The sequence below is a fragment of the Epinephelus moara genome, chromosome 1 (assembly GCF_006386435.1).
Source record: "Epinephelus moara isolate mb chromosome 1, YSFRI_EMoa_1.0, whole genome shotgun sequence".
Taxonomy (NCBI): Eukaryota; Metazoa; Chordata; class Actinopteri; order Perciformes; family Serranidae; genus Epinephelus; species Epinephelus moara.
The window spans coordinates 4865695-4886116 of NC_065506.1; the positions used below are offsets into that span (position 1 = coordinate 4865695).

The 20422-nt window shown below is 40.2% G+C and overlaps 1 protein-coding gene across 2 annotated transcripts; it reads right to left on the reverse strand.

Annotated features, from left to right (window-relative positions):
• Window positions 1-495: 495 nt before the first annotated feature.
• On the reverse strand, window positions 496-20109 carry LOC126394775 (ZP domain-containing protein-like). 2 transcript variants are annotated; one of them, XM_050051825.1, is made up of 7 exons: window positions 19934-20109; window positions 10694-10923; window positions 4626-4810; window positions 4122-4522; window positions 3254-3353; window positions 1864-2074; window positions 496-1768 (listed from the first exon to the last, which is right to left on the reverse strand). In XM_050051825.1, exons 2-7 carry the CDS (start codon window positions 10752-10754, stop codon window positions 1632-1634), a joined length of 1095 nt encoding a protein of 364 aa, XP_049907782.1. In that variant the 5' UTR covers window positions 10755-10923; window positions 19934-20109; the 3' UTR covers window positions 496-1631. The 2 variants fall into 2 exon arrangements, with proteins under 2 accessions (XP_049907782.1, XP_049907793.1); XM_050051836.1 differs by lacking the exon at window positions 10694-10923 and having other exon boundaries at window positions 499-1768; window positions 19934-20105.
• Window positions 20110-20422: the final 313 nt, after the last annotated feature.

Here is a 20422-nt window from a genome sequence, read left to right on the forward strand (position 1 = left end):
CTAATTCCTATTCCTAATCACCATGACAGAAAGCACCACATGTTGGTTTCTCTTTCTGTGGCACTCAAAGTTGCTTTTTTTCTTCAAGATTGCAGCTTGTCAGGGGGCCCAGTGGCTTAGTGAGTGGAGTGGGCATCTCATGTGCAGGGGCAGTGTCCTTGCTGTTGAGGCTGTGGGTTCGAATTCAGCCTGTGGCCCTTTGCTGCATGTCATTCCCTCTCTCCCCCATTCACACTTAATACTGTCCTGTCTAATAAAGTCAAAAGCCATAAAAATAGTCTTTTAAAAAATTGTAGCTTGTGAATGGAGGTTTGATGATTACTGTCATCAGAGAGCTACATGCTTGAAACTTCAGATTTAATATACCACTTTTAGTCTTTTTAGTCTTAAGTCCTAACATGATTAGGTTCAGCAACAGGAAAGAATTAAAAAATAATGGCTTTTTACTGACTTGAGATATGACTGGGTCTGTGTGTTAGGAAAAGAGAATTAAAATGGACAAAAGCAAAAAAATATGCTAAAGAATATATGTATTTATTGATCCATTAATTAAGCAAGTGTCATACCTCACACTGTTCCAGCCATAAAGGGCTTTAGTCATGTAATGATGATATCTGACATATGAGTGATTATGACTGGGTAGGAGTACACGTATAGATCAAGATACTTGTTTGAAATCATACCGTAATACATAATAGTAGAAGCATATGTAAAACTAGGAATCCCACAGTAAACAATAGTAAACACCACAAAAGAATAATCACCCAGCAGCTGCAGAACCACTGTTATGATAGATTTAAATGTTCAGTTAGTATTTATTTTATTTCAGTTTTGACTTTTTTCATTTTTGTTTAGTTTTAGTTAGTTTTCGGAGTGTGTAGCAATATGTATATACAAAATACATGGTTGGAGAACTGTGTTAAAATGGCATTTATAGCATTATTAACATAATGTTTAAATCTTTTGATTTAGAAATCAACTTGAGTACTCTTTCACTACCACAGAAGAAAACTTGTCACCTGCAATGTCATCCTGACCCCAGCTGGATAACATTAGTCCTGAGTTTGATTCTCTACAATATTTCGTCCTAAACCATGTTCTTGTTATCAAATTCTACAAGACTAAGCTGCAAATAGGGATTAATTGTGAAGCAACTGCAGCATAGCATGTCAAGTCTACTCCATGTCTGTGGTATAATGAAAAGAGAGTAGACAGAAATTTGTGCGCTCTCCTTGTCTTGGCAGGCAACATTGTTTCAGGTTAGTTTCAGTTTTTCTTAAAGATATCAATTTTATTTACTTTAAGTTTACAGCAATATTGTTCACTGCTCATTTTGTTTTAGTGTCAGTTTTAGTTTATGATAATAATCCTGTGCAGTTCTGGTTGATCGTCCTCTCAGTGTTAATTAATATAAAACTTTCTTTTCTGGTTACCTTTTTGCCCAGGCACAGATACTCCCTCTCTTAAGTATTTTCTCTTATATAGCTGTAGACATTTCTAAAGGTGTTTAAATAAAATGCATTGATTTAAATGGGCGCATAATTGGATACATGCTCAATATATGATAGCAAAACTAATCAAAAAGCTTTAAATGTTATTAATAATGAATAGGTATTCTGCATGCAGTTGCCTTAACTTTCATATTTGGGCAATGGTTGGTATCTGACACTTGACAATTTGGCTTTGTACACGATCGCTGCACTGATCATGCCAACAGCTGCAAGAAGACATCCAGCGATGAATACCAAGTTCAGGTTCAAGTTGATCCCTGGAGAAAAGAGAAGTACAATTTTATTTTCATCTTTTCTGAAGAGACTAAACATGGCCGATGTGCTGGGAAGAAAACACTCTCTGTTTTCATACCTGGGTTTACAGAGCTCTCTGCTGACCTCTTTAAGCGCAGAGGACCCTGGGAAATATTGTGCCGTAAACTCTGAGTGACAGGCGCAGCCTCTCTCTTTCCCCGTTGATGGGGCTGATCACTTGGCCATGATCTCGAGTTGATGCAACCCTTTGCACACCTGGTGTCAGACCTCTGTGCTTCACAAATCATGACTGAACAGGTGACGTACACCTGAATGTAACACACACACACACACACACACACACACACACACACACACACACACACACACACAAAGAAAAAAAAAGTTTAAAAAAATTAACTACTTGAATAAGTCCAAATATGAATGTAGTGGAACCACCAGCAAGCTAGGCTACTGAAAAATGTAGTTAAGCTACTGGTTTAAAGAAATATTTCACTGCTGTAAGGATAGTCTTCGTCTATGCAGTAGAAAGATGCAAACACTTTTGAAAATTTGAAGTCCATGGTATATGACTATGTAGTTCACTACACTCCAAAACTGGTGACAAGTGTTGCAGGTGTTTAAAGATTTGGCTCAGCTTTTTGATTGGCTGTTACACCCTGTGGCTTCAGTATAAAGATGTGTTGAATCACATTGTGTGCTTGATGCCTAATGAAGGTCCATGACATGAACAAAACACTGTGCCTCCAATAAAGTTAGTGCTGACTGTGTGCAGGAATTCAACCTTCTTTTTACATGACTGCATATTCTTTGCATCTATTTATTGAAGCATTTAGTGATAGCAGAGGATGGAGTGAGTCACAAGTCTTAACCTTCAAGTCACAATATATATATATATATACTGTATGTATATATATACATACATAGTCAAGAGGGAGTGAGATCAAAATAAACTTGTTGCATAAGGTAAGATATTTTTTTTTAGTCATTGAGCTCTTTAGCAGAAACACTTCCTGATAGTTTATGTTATAGTTCACTGGTGCACAGTAAATATGCTCTGTTCTTTCAACATTGGATTGTGTTGTTTATGTGCTAAATGTCTACCTAGCGTCATGACGGTCTTCTTGTTTCCCCTTTTGCATAACAAATACAGTCTACCGTCGTCTATGTGGCACAGAACATATGTGATGGTTGACTCTCAGCTGTAGTCTTTGCAGTCGTCTTTTATTGCTGCTTGTTCTTTAAAGTTGGTTTGATGTGTCTGAGCCATGACTTGAGTCAAGTCATGTGACTTAAGTCCCCCACCTCTGATAAATACCAAGTCAAAGTCAAGACAAGTCTTTAGCAATGTTAGTTAAGCAAGTCTCAAGTCCATAAATTTGTAACTTGAGTCTGACTCAAGTCAAGTCATGTGTATTGATTCGCCCACTTGTAACAGACAGGCTATCACAGACAGTCTCTTGCTTCAGTCTAACCACAGTCTTTACCTGGTCATACAGGCCGATGAACTTGAAGGCCTCCATGCTGAACCGGAATTGTCTGTCATGGGCGGCAGGATGGATTTCGAAGGTCGGGTCCACATTACACCTAGTCAGAGCAAAACAAGCAAACAAAAAGGTAAGAAATATTGCCTCTGTAAGTCTATGCCTAATGATGGGGGTTATTGGGGGAAAGTAAGATATATAATGCCACAGATGAAGTAAGTGAAGCATTGACTTTTACATCCTGACAAGGTCATATTGCAGAGATGAGCCTCTACTGTAGGAGGAGATAATCATCTCCAATGTGAGCTACTCAGGTGGAAGATATGAAGACCTTTAACTTCCATCTATCAGTCACACACACGGTCCATTTAGATAGAAACACCAAATGTGAGACAACATATCTTTAAAGTTACATCAAATTTCTAATAATAGACTCCCTAAAATAACAGGTAGATACAAAGGTCTGGAAAGGAATGAAAGGTTTTGTAATTTGTGTAACAATGGCCACCTGGGAGATGAATATCATGTTTTGTTTGAATGTAAAAATATAACCAGAAACAAGTACTTGACTAAGACTGATAATTCAAGAACAATATGTAAATTGGGTGCTTTCTTGAACAATGTTTTGCCACTTTTTAAATGAAATAATGTATGGCCGCACTTGAGTGCAGGCTTGGTTGCAGCTGCTCTTTTATTTTGATCTGTGATGACTCATTCTGGCTGTTTACCATTTGCTTTGTTTTGTTTTTTGTCTTGTTTGTACTCCATACCACAATTGTGGTGATGAGCTAATAAATACGACTATGACTATGACTATGACAAATAGATTGTTCTGTCCTCTGTTGCCACTAGGTGGTGTACTCATACCTACCCATTATCAATGATGGAGTAGGTTTGCTCGTAATTTGGGTTGTCAACTGGTGCAGCTTTGCAGGACTCCACAAACAACTTGGCGTCTTTGAATGAGGAGGTGGCCTCTATCTGCATGTAAATCCTGGTCCCGATGGTACACTCAAGAATGTATGACGGTAGCTCAATTGGGCTTTTGAAGTTTTTGTTAGAATAGAATTCAAACTTGTAGGTGAATGTGCCAAAGCCTGATTGGGTCACTGTGACACTCTTTCTATGTACTGAGAAACCCAGTGTCACATTTCCTCGTTTGGGGTACTGGCAGTAGAACTTCAGCTCAAACAGACATTTCCTGGTGATCAGGTCTCCTGTGTTGTCCTCTATGGTGATTTCATTCTTGAAAATTAGGTTTTCATCATTTTCCTGCAGAGTTAAACATAATTAGTCCTCATACTGCTAATGAAAAACAACACCAATAAGTATAAGAAGAGCACAGTATTTAATGAAAAAAATGACCCTGCGTTACCTCAATCTGAGTGCCACACTCGTTGAGGGGTACAACAGAATAGATGTGAGTGCTGTTGGAGCGGACGCTGCAGGCACCGTTGGTGGGGTTACTGAGCCGCAAATGATTCAAACTGAGGCGAGGGTATGAAGATTTCTCAATTGCTACTGTCATTTTGGTCTCATCGCAGATCACATTAGCTTCAACTAGAGCAAGAGATACATCAAGTCATTAAAAAACAATACACATTCTTAAAAATTGTGCTAATTTTCTAAAAAAAAATTGGTGAAAACCTGCATTAAGCCATCATTTTGATATAAAATTATTGTTAATGTAAGAATGATAATAATAATAATGATAATATGCACTTATATAGCACCTTTCAAAAAAGAGAATACAACATACAGGAAGAAGGAGGATCCTCAGAAGACAATATAACACAAAAGGCCAAACAGTTAGGCCCAAAAAAAAGCAAGACTAAATTAATTATAGATAAATACAAATAAAAGAGTAAAAGCAAATAAAACAAAAACAATAAAAAGTTGACAACAAAAGGTGTCATATAAGCAAGTCTATATATTTTGTCCATTTCAAACATGACAACATAAACATTCTAAATAGGTCAAAGTGTATTTCGTGTTGGAACGTTTGTCAATGCAGTAGCTGACAGGCAATAAACAGGGCCCAAAGCTGTTAGCCTGGTAAAACCATCTTGATGATGTGAGCTCAACATCCCGTTTCGCTCTCTGTATCAGTATGGACTCAGTGCTACTCAAAACACTTTCAGTGGGTGGGAGTACTCGCCTTGACAGACAAACTCCTCAGCCAATCATTTGTACCTGGGAACATCTTGTTCATCACCAACGGAGCCAAGTGATAAATCAAGCGTTTTGCAAAATCCAGGCAGAGGAATGGCAAGTGCATAATCTTGTTGTTGTTTGATTGTTGTTATTGACTCTATTTCTGCAAGAACTCACCTATTTTAAATCATTAACTACAATGCAGTCCCTGATTGGCTGCTTAAGTTCTGAACCACAGTGCAGATTCTTGATTGGCCCTGTTTTCTGGAGACAAAGAGAGGCAGCACTGAGTCCAGACTAATACTAAAACAGAATGTTGAGCTCACATCATCAGGATGGTCTTACCAGGCTACAAAGCTGATACCTTAGCAACAGAATAGCAATGAAACTGTTCACAGCCGCAAGTGGCAAATCCAGAGTCCAAGCCAATGCATGCCATTATAAGTTTAAAGCTGTGAAGGATCAAGACCTCTGACAGTACTTGAGACCTGCATTTTAGAAAACTCAATTTGAAAAACATTTTGGGGAAATGTTTGATCAGCTTTATTAAAGATATCCACCAGGTTTGGTGATGTTTGGACAAACTGTCATTGATGCCAAATTCTCACTAGGCCCACACATGTTTAGAGCCGTTACAGTTTTTTACACATGTGGTTCAATATTGTTATAAAGCAAATCCTGCGAGTTTTGTAATGGGCACAAACTCGAGGGGTGGAAAACAAAAAAGTGAGAAAGATGGGGTTGGGCAGGGAAGCTGATAAAAAAATTACGTGGTTTTTGCTCTTTGCAAATAATGTAAGTCTGTTTGGTCAATCAAAACACAGGGCTTAGATTTTAAATTACTGAATCGATTTCACAACCCCTAGGTAGGGGTTTAGGTTTAGGTGGTGTAAAACGAGTGTTGTAACACTCTCTTTCTCTCTCTTTATGTGCTGTCTGTTAGAGTGAGATCAAATAAATGATTTGTAATTTAAAAATGATTCTAATTTTAAAGTAATATTCATACTGTTTCAAATAAATTATTTGATAGTATGTCCCATCTTTCCTGAGCAACAGTTGTGTGAAAGGAGTTATAGATGTGTCTCATATATGCCAATTGAATTCAGTGATTAAAGCAAATAATAGCCTGGGCTATTAATTAAAGTTTTAAGGTATGTTCAAATGATTGGCAAAATGGTACGTTAGTTAAATGAGTAGTCCCAGAGTGCTAATATCAGTAGCGACATACAAGTGGAATTTGGATACAAGTATGCTGGCAAATTTTAGCAAGCGTAAAACTGTTCTGAGGGAAATAATTACAATACATCAAAAAAACCATAGGATTTCAGCCCTTCAGGTCTGAAGTCCTTAAAATAGGTTTTAAATTCTGTGAGCCTCATCCCCTCAGTCAGCTCATTCCAAAGCCTAGGGACCCTGATGGCAAAAGCACAGTTACCTTAAGAGGATCTGAGGCTGTGACCTGATGTGGTCACAGTTTCTGCTATGTAGCTTGGAGCCAGACCCAGACGTGCTTTGAAAATGATCAGTAAAATCTTAAAATCAATTCTCAAGAAAACAAGGAGCCACTGGAAGGAAGAAAGGATTGATGTGATGTCATTCCTTAAAACCATAGACTATATATAGAGATGGACGACATGACAGCTCCCCAATACTGAAGTCAAAATATTTCAATCACCCCCTGGTGGCTGGCTGCAGTATAGGTCATAAGCCCTGTCCATGATTGGTTGGTTGGTGCTTAAACAGGTGTATAGATGGGAACTGGATACTGGCAGAGATTGCTACTGCGCAGACTCTGGCTCCAATGACATCACCAGAGCAAGATGGCAGTGGCCATATTCGGGATATTTTGCCTTCTTTTTGTACGGTGGGGGTCAGTGGAGATGCATCGTCTGTCTTTATATAGTCTATGGTTAAAACCAGTCAGAAGCCTGGGTGCTGCATCGTGAACTAGAGGAGACTGACATTTGGTTGATACTAGAAAGGGGGGAGTTACAGGGCATTACGTGATTCTGTCAAGTAGGTCATGCTTCTGGATCAACATCCCACATCGTTTTCCTGGACCAACATTGCAATCAATCAACCACAGCCCTCTGACACCATCAGTGTTGCTCCTGGGCTTCTATCAAAATTCCTTTGTGCTCCCTCAGAGCTAAGCTTTATCCACACTGAAGTTAGTACAATTGAAAGAAATCCTCAGTAACACTGAACACAAACCTTGTAAGCTATTGCAGGGTTAAAAGTTAGTTTGCTGACTAGGTAGGCTATGCTAACAACAAAGTTTGCCAATAGAATATTAAGTTAGCTTGCTAATTTCAATGGAATCAGAGTGTAAAATAACAACACTATCAACATAAAGAAATGATCAAGGATCAACATGAAAATAATGTTCCTGGATCAACCTAAACAGATTATGCAGGGTGAAGATGACGATGATTGTCCTGGATCAACAAAAAAATTATCCAGGGTCAACATGGCAGTGATGGTCCTGAAAGACACGAGCACTGCAATCTTGTAAAAAAAAATAGTGTTGAGTAGGCTATTAAAAAATGTGAGAAAATGTGTCCATTGCATGTCTTTGCAACTGCAAAATGACATTATCCTTATTCTTAATGTTAGTGAACAATATTTAAGCCTATTGGCAAGCTAACTCGTTAGCATAGCCAACCTAGTTAGCAAGCTAATTCTCGAACACTGCAGTGTCTTATAAGGTTTTTGTTCAGTGTTACTGAGGATTTTGTTCAATTGTATTACCGGTAACTTCAATTTGAAAAACTACCCTTGCTCTTACGAAGCACATAGGAACTTTGAAAGAAGCACTGGAGCAGCACACTGATGATGTCTGGGGGGTGTGATTGGTTGAAAGTTCAAGAGTGTGTTCAGGAGTGTGATGTGGTATGTTGATCCAGGGACATGTCCTACTTTGCAAAATCATGTTGTGTTACAGCAGTCAAGTCTAGAGAAAAGGGTGTAAATTTCTTTATCTAGGTCAGAGTGTACAAGTATTGGTCTAATTCTATAGATGGGTCTAATTTAAAGGAAGCCAAACTAGACAACTTTTTTGATCTGTGGTTCAAAAGTTATATCTTAATAAAATAGTACTCCTAGATTTCTGGCAGCAGGCTTCACATTAGCAAACAAGTGAATAAGGCAACTCTCAGTGAGACTGAAAGGGTTTGAAGGACTGAAAATATGAATTCTGATTTTGAATTAAACAATCTAAAACAGCAACTAGGCTTTCTGGATTGCCAGGTCTCAGTGGACGGTATCTGTGTAGTGATAAAAGCAGACATTGTGATGTTGGCTGAATTGACTGAGTGGGAGCATGTAGATGGAAAGTAAAATTTTACCTAAAAATGAACCTTGAGGTACAAAAGTTGATTTGAGGTGTAGAAGATGAGTAATTACCTATGATGACTGACTAGGTTCTTCCAACTAAGTGCAGTGTCCTCGGTGCCAGCAAAGGTTTTAACATAGTCTGTAAGCTCTTTAAGACTGCACCTAGGTCAGTGGATGACTGAGTCCATTGACTGTATGAAAGGCAGACTGCATGACAGCTTCCCAAAAGTGAAGCCAAAACATCTCAATCTCCCCCTAGTGGCTGGCTGGAGTATAGGTCATAAACCCTGCCCCCTAAATGTTAGCATATGGGACGTGAGCCAAACTAAAAAAAATCAAAGTCACATCCAGTACGTTTTTCTTAAAGGTGGTTTCTGTCATTTATGGTAGTTCTTATCATGCTGATGTTCAAGTGTTTATTGCCTGATAAGTTTGGTTTTAAGGTTTTAATTAGCTATTTGATGCTATAAAAAGGGGGTGTGACATGCAGTTGAGTTGGGCAGGTGAATGGGCAGCACTTTAATACCGCTGCTTCACCACATAATCACAACTGTACAGACTATGACTCTAAATGATATTACCAGCTCAAGATGGCTGTGCCCATATCCAGAATATTTTGTCTTAAGTTTTGTACAGTGGAAGGAAGTGAAGATATGTCACCCATCTTTATATACAGACAATGACCTTAAAAAAAGTTTTGAGGTGAGTGATTTTTTCCTCATTTTTCCCCTTTACTTTAGCAATCTTTCTTTAAGTCCTGGGTGGATTTTTTTAGCCAGTGCTGCGGTGTTTGACATTCTGTTTTTATAGGGGACAACAGGACAGTCTGACAGATGCGATTAAAAAGGGAGACCGGAGGCCTTTACAACGAAGCCAGTTGTACTTACCCAGGATATCTTTTCATTATCTGGTTTGACTAACCCTAACACTGGCCTTCTGGTTAACTGGTACTACAAAGCTGGTTGTCAACTAGTTCAGTCAACTCTAGGTTTTCATGTGAAAGATGCAGGGGTGTTAATTCAAGCGACTTCATCAGAACCATGAATGATGTAGTCTACTTCACATCATTTGAGATGAAATGGTTTCCAAAGTGTCTGGGACTGCGAGACAGTAAAATGTTAATGGCGTGGGATGTAAACAATACTTTGTAATCTTATAACAGAAAATGTAGCTAGGAACATTGAAATCACTATCCAAAAGTTTACCATTGGCCGAGACTTTTAATTACATGCAGGTATGACTAAGCCATATGTGACATAAGTATACAGAATATTTTGCCATGTATGGATGATGATGAAACTACTCTGAAAATGTCATATAAAACACTTAATGCCAGATTGTTTCTGCTGCTGAAGTAAAGGGTGGAAAGTAACCTTGTTTTGCTCTGTCTGGCCCAAATGTTGCAATTATAATAACAGGAGCCAATTAACAGTATTATTATAGGATTATTTTTCTGATAAAATATTACTTTTTCCCCTACTCATCACACAGGTGTCTCATGTCATTTTGAGCTGCAGTGATGGAATCAGAGTGTGAAAATACAACACTATAACTGCAATAAAATAAACTTTGTATAAGTTAAAATCCTGCTAAAATCATGTGCTTCGTGTTGTAAACGAGCTCTCTGTTAGAAGCTCTGTATTAAAACCAGTGGAAATAGAGCAAGTTGTTCAGCATAGGTTAAGACGGCGATTTATCCCACAAAAGAGAAGTTACCTCACTAACTCCAAATCATACTTAGTAGTACAGGCCTCAACTCCTTTGAGTTAAAATGTGGATTAAAGGCAGTTAAAGAAGCAGCAGTAAGAAAGCTCAGAGAACTTGCTTGCAGACAGTAGTATTATGTAAACATAAAATTTACATTAAAATTTAACTGAAAATTGATATGTTGTATGCCCATGTTTCTATTTGTCGGCTTTAACTAGGATATTTCAGTAAGCATGTGTTCATTACCAGAATAACTATGACACAGCCAGTACACCAGCCATGCAGCCAAAATTGGGTACTTTGACATAGCTGTGAAGAAGTTGTTGCTTCTCTGCTTGTCTATGCTGGATTCAGTTAAATAGTAATCTGCTGCAGGTGATCGATCCAAACCAGACAGATGTCTTCACATCCACTGCCTTTATTTTCACCACCACAACCACATTCCTTCTGCACCGATGTCTGGTGAATAAGTGGCTCTGTATAAAATCAACATAATATACAAGAACAAAGATAACTGTAAATAACAAGAATGCATTAAGTACATATAAAAAATGCAAACTGCTGAACTATGATTATATGCAGAGTACACTGTGCAATGTAGCTCAAACAGGCTAACAGCATAGCATCAGGGTACAAGCAACAGACATCTCTGAGACTGAAACAGCCTAGTCACGTTTTTAACAGCAGGTTTATGTCCATTAGGAAGGCAACACTGCCCTCTGCTGGCTGATAAATTACATGACGAGTAATTTTACCAACCGCTACCATACCTGCTGAGTTACATAAACTGTACATGTGTCGCTATGAAATGATTGGCCGTATGATGCGGTCGTTTGTATGGCCTCAGATTTATGCCATTTGTTGTGAGTGTGATAAAACTTGCTCATGAGCAGATTTTATTATTTCTCATGCACAGCTATTAACTGCTATTTGGACAGTATAAGTCCTTGTGCACCAATTCAGCAACACATCGTTGTTCAGGCAGCTGCAAATGCACAGAGCAGCAATTGCGCAAAAGTGTCTATTTGGCCAATGCTTTTGACAATTTGGGGATGGTAAACAAGGGAGGCACTGCACTGGTTCTCTTATGATTGATCCTTTTCAATGTGTTCACATTCACACAGACCTCCTTGTACGTTGATTGACAGCTATTTTTACTTGGAAAATAGCAATTGCAATGGGGCACTGAATTTAATGAATTTATTGCTGATCAGATCACAAATGAGACAAAAATTAGCTAGCTATCACACTTCCGAATTCAGTCAGCATGAACCCCAGTGCTGGGGTCACAGTGGGCTGGTGGCCAGCTGCAGTGCTGGGTCTAACCTGTGTAATGGCAGCAATAGAGAGTTTGCTGACACCAGAGCAGCAAACTTTCTGTTGTTGTCACTCCACAGGTTAGACCCACATTTGTCCCAAGAGAGTCAATCTGGGCATAGTTTGATTGCCCCAAAGTCTTTGTGAAGAAGAAAATTGAGGTGGGGAGAGAGATCATATGAAAGAACTGGCATGAAGTCAGGAGGCCTTTTCTACAGCCACCCCCAGATTTCTAGAGAAAATCTGACTTATTAGAAAGGCCTTTTAGGTTCTTGGCAGGTAATCCACAGTGTAACAAGCCAAACGTTATCATAACTTGTGGGCTTTTATGATTAGTCCTTCAAGGCAGGGGACTGAATGATTAGAGTCACACAGGGTATTTGTAAGTTTGAAGGCAAGGCCTTGCCTTCACATCCAAGGGAGATATTGGGGGCCTTGCCTTCACATCCAAGGGAGATATTGGGGACCTTTCCTACTGGCCACAATAAGCAAGGGGACTGTGGCTCCATGAGCATGATAGCTTTACTAGCATGTGGGGGTGGCTTGTCAGTGTGCAATTTTTATCAGGCCTGTAGACTGGCAAGACCTTGATAAAGTTTTAACAAAAATAGTCAGTGAGGAGCTGTCTATGTACCAGTGTCCTATGCCTAAAAGCTCTGACTCAGGATACAATACTTGTGGAAGGGATGCATCAGGCCGTCTGATTGGCTAGGAGTTTGGTGTGATAGGATCACGGTCAGCAATGTCTGACAATGTGTAGCCCAAAGGTTTGGAGTTGAGGATCCCTTTGACTTCAACAAGGAATGTTCTCAGCACGGTCTCTGTTTCTGTTGGGTTTCAAGTGTAACCTGCAAGGCTTCATTTACTGAGTGGCTCTCTTGCTCTAATCAACCGCCAAAGTATGGAGCATTTGACAGAATGAATCTCCTGTTGATCTGCTGGGGTGCACGCTGTGCCTGAATCTCCAGTTGAAGGGCTGCAAATGCCTCTTGTGATTCCTGGTCACCTCACCTTAAAATTGGTTTCTTGATCCAAAGACACTTGAATGACTTGCCCATCCTAGCTATAAACCACCTCAGTGCCATGAAAAAGGCATCTGTGTCAAAACTGGAGAGGATATTAATATGCACAGCCCTGGTGGACATGCATTTGAATGATATCCCCCAGTGTTTCTGTTTCTTAGTCCTATTTGGATGGACTGTGGACCAAAGCAGTCCACACCTGTGGAGAGAAAGGCTGGCTTATGCAGCTGTAACATTGTGAGAGGCAGGTCAGTCACCTTGGGGATTTCAAGTTTTCTTTGCCACCTCACTGATGGTGGCAAACAGTCACTCGCCCACTTGGAATCCAGTATTTGTGTCGAATCCTAGAAATTACTCATTCAGGGCTGGGATGATCAAGCTGACTGCTGTGACATAAGCAGCTGTCAATGCAGGTGAGCTCATCATTCCCATCAAATTCTGGGGCCAAAGTGTTAGGTCCTTGGCGAAGCAGTCTAGCTGCTATTGTTGAAGGAGGGAGGTTTGGGCCTTACAATAGTTTTGTGCTTTGAGATTATCTTTCTTGCTGTGAGCTTAAGGTCTCTGAGGCTTGGGTGACTACAGCCACTAATGTGGGCTGAGAAGAAATGTTGGGCTGTGGATCCAGTGTCTGACAGTTGTTAGTGTGGAGAATGGCCTCCCCAGGATGATGTAATCTGCAGGAATCAAGGCAAACTTCACATAACAGCAGGTGTCACCAGCAGTGCCAACAAACACCAAAGAAAGCTTGAGTCTGACTTCAGCCAGGTGAGTACAGTGTTAGTCCATAATACCACCTGCTGAATGAAGCCCCTTAACTTTGTTACCTGAGCTCCTGTCTCGGTGGTGCACAGCTCTCAGCTTGGGATGGATTACTGCTTCTTTGGAGCCACTTTTGATTGGTGAAGTGAAAAATGCCACTCTGTTCTTCTGAGGTATGTGACAGAGCCTTCTGCCTGCTCTGAGACAACACAAAACACATGGACCTTCTGCTGGCTGGTGGGGAGTCCAAATCTGGGTTGATATAGCATCTTGACAAGGTTATGCTTTGTAGATGGGAGAGCTTGTCTGCTCACTCCTTCCAAGCATGCAGCAGGTGCTCCCAATCACTCCTTCTATCCCACAGGTGTTAGACTTTGGCTATTGTGGTGTAGGGTACAAGCAATCCAAGGGACTTGTACAGACTGGCTAACCCCTTATTAATAGAGTGCATTAGTTCCAACATCTTTGGATTTAGAGGACAGGGTGTCAGTTTGGCAATGCCACTGGAGGCCTAGGTCTGATTGCTGCTGGTTTTGTTTGCCCTGAAAAATCCATTTTCAGCACTGCCCACATTTTGTCTCTGCAGGGAGGTGATGAATAGTTTTAGGGCAGTTATTTGCCAACTAATGACCAAGAATGCCTGTAGCTGGTCCACCAGCGCTTTGGCATCCTCTTCAGAGGCTATGCTCTGTAGACACTTGTTTACATAGAAGTACTTCAGGACGAACTCCCCGACTTCCTGTCGTTCAAAGATGTGTTTTTGGAGTATATATGCAGTGCAGCAGTGACTGCAGGCTGTGCCTAAGAGGAGCACTTTTCATTCTACTGTGGACTGCCTATATTTAAGGTCTCTCCAGAGGAAGCAGAGGAGGGGCTTGTCTTCTGGGAGGAGCCTAACTTGATGGAATATACCAAGTATATCACTGGTCACAGCAACATGTACCCTAAATCACAGGAGGACCAGATGCACAGAGAGTCCTGGTTTTGGTCTCGGGAGCAAGAGTTTGATCGAGTCATCACCCTGGAACTAAAATAGCAATTATAGACTGTGCGGGGCTTCCTGTTTTGTACCACAATGTGGAGGAGAATGTACCAACTGAACAAAAATTCAACCAGGGGAATATTCAGGAGGCAGTGAGAGGAGTTCTGAGAAAGACCACCAATCACACATGGCAGACACAATCAGTAACCTGACCCCAGGTGACCCCATCATTACATACTTGAAAAGGACACAGACCAAGCAAGCCCTTGTACCATATAATATTTGTGGCCATACACTGAAACTCTGTTTTGAGCAGCTAAGAGAAGTATTCCAGCAACTATATCAGAGCCCCCTAGCTACTGGCACAGTCCTGTCCTGAAGAAGAGCAGCCCCAAGGTCCTGAAGGACTTCGAACCTATAGCCCTGACTGCGCTCATCATAAACGCTTTCGATAAGATTGCGAAAAAAGTACTCAACACCCTACAACCTGGCAAAAAAAGTAACTTTTTCCACCTTGATCACCGGCTAACTTTGTTGATTGTAGACTTCCTCACTCGAAGAACACAGAAGGTGCTCAACCTTCAACAATCAACAAAAGGCTCTCCAACCTCCAGTACACACCCACTGGCTCCCTCCAAGGCTGTGTCCTCTCACCCCTGTTGTTCATCCTGTACAGATGACTGCAGAAGCCTTCAATGTAATCTGGTCATCAAGTTTGCAGATGATACTGTCTTTCCCTGGGCAAGATCACAAGCCTGTCCTAGGTGAATTTGTGGAATGGTGTGACGGCTCTTGTCTGGAGCTGAATGTCACCAAGACCAAGGAGATGTTAGTGAACTTCACTAAGCATGGAGTAGGGAGGACTGGGGCCATAATTCAGAGAGAACCAATGGAAGCTGAACATCAGTAAAAAAAAATACCTGGGCACTTTCATTAATGACAAAGCTCGTTTGGAGGCCAACACTGAGGTGATCATTGAAAAATGCCAACAGTATAAACACTTCTTGAGGAAGCTGAACTCCTTTGAGATAGGCAGGAATATCCTAACTACATTTTACCACTCCAACACAGAAAGCATAACAACCAATCAATAAAAAGCAGCACCTCATGAGCACAGTGAATACCTGCTCTAACACCACAGGCCACCTGCTCCATGCTTTGATCTCTCTGCACGATAAGCAAACACCTTGTAAAGCCCAGTTTTAGTGACATAAAGGCTACCTTTATGTTGAAAACTTGTTTAGATGAGCTTGCTGGTGAGATTGGGAAGAAGATGGCCATCCATAATGCGATGGCTCCTGTCCCAGTATCCTCAGGGGTGCATCATTGGTGCATCATCGTGGCTACTTTTAGCCAACACATGGTTGAGTTTAGGCAACAGAAGCATGTGGTTGGGTTTAGGAAAAGGAGCAGGGTTTGGCTTTACATTCATACAGGAATCGAAAACCAACCTTCCAGGTGTGAGTGGGTGGTTGTTGGACCCATTCACCACCCCTCCCCCCTACCCTTAACTAAAGTTGTTGTCTGGCCATGTTTCCCCCTGGCGCTGCTGGGCGGCATCAGAGAATAATGGCAACTGGCTGCATATCATGCTGACATGAAAGGACAGCTTTTTTTGTTGGTGTCTGATGCTGGAAGTCACTGACCAACAGTGTTGGGCTCGTTACTCAAAAAATGTAATACATTACTTATTACTAATTACCCTTTTTAAAAGTAATATTGTTACTTTACTTATTACTCCCAGCCAAAGGAACTAGTTACTTATGTAATATATTACTTTCCCAGTACGCCCCTGTGTGAATCTCGGTCATTTATTTTCCAGTGTTCCTATTTTCTATTTTCATTTTCACAAAATGGCTACTCTGCATGAAATCATAGATATAAATCTGAAAACGGTTTACATATACACATATATACATTTTACTGCAGCAGTGTATTGAGTGATTGTTATATTAAAAAACACACCTGTATTCCACCCGGTTTTGGAAGTGTAGCGCTGTTGACAAAGTCGTGTTTCAGTTTGCTATAATCATTATAGTGGAAATGTCGCCACACGGCCGCACGATTTTGCTTATTGTTTTTAAAGCTATAAATGGTGTAGCTCCACCTTATATCAAGGACATGCTGGCTGAGTACACACCAGACAGACTCCTGCGATCTGGAAGTAGAAGCCTGCTCACTATCCCAAAAATACACTCTAGATGAGCTCATGGTGCTTTCAGTCACTATGGTCCAATTCTTTGGAATTCTTTACCACAACACCTCAGGTTCATTACATCAATTTCCACTTTTAAACGCAGGTTAAAAACACATCTCTTTTCACAAGCTTTTAACTAGATGTGTGTGTGTGTGGTTTTAACCAGGTATGCCATTACCATTGTTTTTTGTTTTTGTTGTTATCAGGTTTTTACATGCTCTTGTACTGTGTAATCTCCTTGCTGTTATGTGTTTGTTTTTATATGTATGTTGTGTTTGTTTTAAGCACATTGAGCTATGCTTGTCATATGAAATGTGCTATACAAATAAATTTGACTTGACTTGACTTGACTACATGACAGCATAAGTCAAGCTATAGGCCAAAGTAGGTAAAGTGACCACTGAAACTGACAGAGATGTATGCGCATGTGAAAAATAAATAGACGGTGCTCTCTACGATGACGGATGGTGTCACGCTTTTATTTTGTCTCCGTGAATGTAGTTTATTATCAAATATAAACCACCTTGGTGCACATCACTGATCATTGCAGCTGCGTAGGATGTTGCACTCAACAAGCGCCCAACCCCCTAGACGCCGTTAAAACAAGACAGGTGATCGCGCTATTTGCAAGATGGTTATCTTATCTAAAATTTGATTAATAACTTGCTACACCCCTCGTTACTGGGAAAAGTAACATTATTACTGTAACGCGTTACTGCCCAACACTGCTGACCAAGCACCAGTATTCAACAATTTCAGAGTGAGCCTGGGTTGCATTTGGGGGAGTTGGCTTGATTGGGCCTGTTATTGCTGGTGCCATCTTGTTGTCATCCGAATCTATTTTTCCTGGGGTTATCACACTGACGTCTTGTAGAGCAAGGATGAGTCGTGTATTGCACATTATGCAGCACATTTTCAAGTCACACTTTATCGCTAAATGGTATTTACCACATAGCCAGCAGCCATTATTTTCTTGGACCCACAAATGTTTTTAATTGCCGGTGACAAGCTTAAAGTTGTCTCAGTTATTGTGTGAGTGCTTGTTGTTATCACAGAATTGGAAAAACCTCTTTGAGGCTTGACTGCTAGCTGATCCTCGGGCTGTTTTTTCAGTGAGTTTGGTTTCTGTAGCGTGCAGAGAAACTAAGGCCTTAGTAGATATCTTGGTTCCACTTTTCAGTTTGGCATCCCTCCTTGAGCTGCAACCATACTGCAACATCTTCCTGGACCTGGAGTTTATATTCCAATCAGTCTGCTAAATCCAGGAGAGTAGGGATCAGTATCCATAGTGGTTAGATGAATGCTAGATCTTAGGTTTTGTGCTTCCCCACTAGGCGCAAAACATGTCATCTATATTCCAGTTCCACCCTTCTCTTTCTCACCACCTGCTCCAACATGCTTACCAGAGGTGTGACATGCAGGGCAAAGATTCTGAATGACTTGATGTCACTGCTTGTACTGTAACCAAACAGGATTGCAGGGCCTGCAAAGAGTGGTTCAGTCAGCTGAACACACTATAGGTGCTGTTCTACTATGCACAAAGGATGTTTACTGCTGCAAAAAATGAGGCCAAGAGAATCATTAAACATCCCAACCACCTGGATAACTGCCTTTTCACCCTGTTGAGATCAGGGAGAAGGTACCTGTTACACCAGGGCGACACTGGGAGGCTCAGGAAGAGTTTCTACCCTCAGGCCACAAGGATACTGAATTATGACCCTGCCTTATCCTAAACATTGACTTTAAAAAATAAATAAATTACTACTTCTTCAAACTGATGGAAGTAACCACTAATACATTTCACTGAAAACATTTTTATGATTTCATATGACAAATAAATTCATTGACTGATTGATTGACTGATTGACTGACTGATTGATTGATTGATTGATTGATTGATTGACTGATTGACTGATTGATTGATTGATTGATTGATTGATTGAACTACATTGCTTTTATTTCCACCGCTACAATGACATTTTTCTGCATAACTGTCTATAAAAGCAGTTCTGCATGAAATGAACTTAATATACAAGAATAAAGACAATTAAAAAAACAACAACATTAATATATAAAATAGGCCTACATATGAAAAATGCAAAGCGCTCTAATAAAACATTATGCAGAGTACACTAGGCAGTGTAGCCTCAACAACAACAGTGAAGTAGCATGGCAGCTTACAAGCAACAGGTATCACAAGCATCTGAAACTGAAACAGCCCCATCACTCTTTATATTTCTTGGTAAGGCAGCACTGCCTTCAGCTGGCCATCATCCAGCTCTGCCTTCCCACTGGCTGCAGCCACTACCAATTGGAAAGTGCTGCTGAGTTACATGAGCTGTAAAAAATAAAAAACCCTGAAAGTGTAACTTTTTAAACTGTTATATAGTTTAGAGTTATATAAGCAGCACATGCATAATTTAATGTGTAGTACATTAATGTTAGTAACACTGCAAACTAACCCAAGCCAAATTTAACAATAGAAGTACAGTGATAGCATAGTGCAGAGTTACACAATACTAACTGCTAAACAGTTAATGTGAAGGCAAATGATTTGCAGTGATGATTTCCATCTCTACTCCACCACAACTCAGTGGTAGATATTGTACTTTTTACTCCACTACATTTGTCTGATAGCTTTAGTTACTTTCCAGATTACAAATTTTCACCCCCCCCCCCATACTGTCCAGTGAAAACCGGATATCTCCAGTATATTTAAACTGAAGGATGACGTGTTCCATTATCAGCTGGAAAATGCATCATCACAAAGCTGAAAACAGGGCTGATTTTCTGACACCATGAAAAGTGGACTTTTAAGAGATATACAGTTCGCACAGGAGAGCCACGCTGCAAACATTTGATGATAATATAGGATATGATGCATTGCTGTAGATTAAACTACCCAACAGCATATAAAGGGAGATAAAAATGAGCACAACCTTAAACATCTACAGCAGTAAAATGCAACATACACATTTATGCAGCGGTAATGTTAACCCAAAAATATTATAGGCTACATAATTGTAAAACACTGACAGGGAACATTTTACTGCACAATAAGTACATTTTGCTGATACTACTCATATACTTCACTTAATTTAATTTTTAAATGCATGTATTTTACTTGTAGTAGAGGAAAGGATACTTCTTCCACCACTGACGATTATAGAATTACAAGGATGGAAAATATTCGAAACTCTCAGACTTACTTGCGCTAGACGCACTTCTCACCAGTTGACAGCTGGAGTCGCGCTATAACGTCCGTAATGTCCAGGAGCGTCTGGCAGATGTGTGTGAAAGACAGACGACAAATAGAGAATCTGGGCGGAGCTGGATTGACGCAAAATCTGTGTAAAGACTTAAGGTGGGGAGAGACATAGAACATGGGAGAACTTTGCTTTTCTATTCATTTAACACCCCCCCCAACGTTAACCAAGAACTCCTTTTGTGACAGAAAGCAGGGCTGCTGCTGGCCATTTATGCCCTAAGCGCAACAGAAGAATGACATATGATATGATATGATATGATATGATATCAATACCACTGTTGTTAAAATCAATATAAATCAACAGTAAGAAAAACAAAAATGACCCATGGGTCACACAGAAGAAAAGTCACAAAACTTTATGAATCTGCAGAGACAGTATATTGTCTCCTACAGAAAAACTATAGGCCTACAACAATCATTTTCAGCTGTT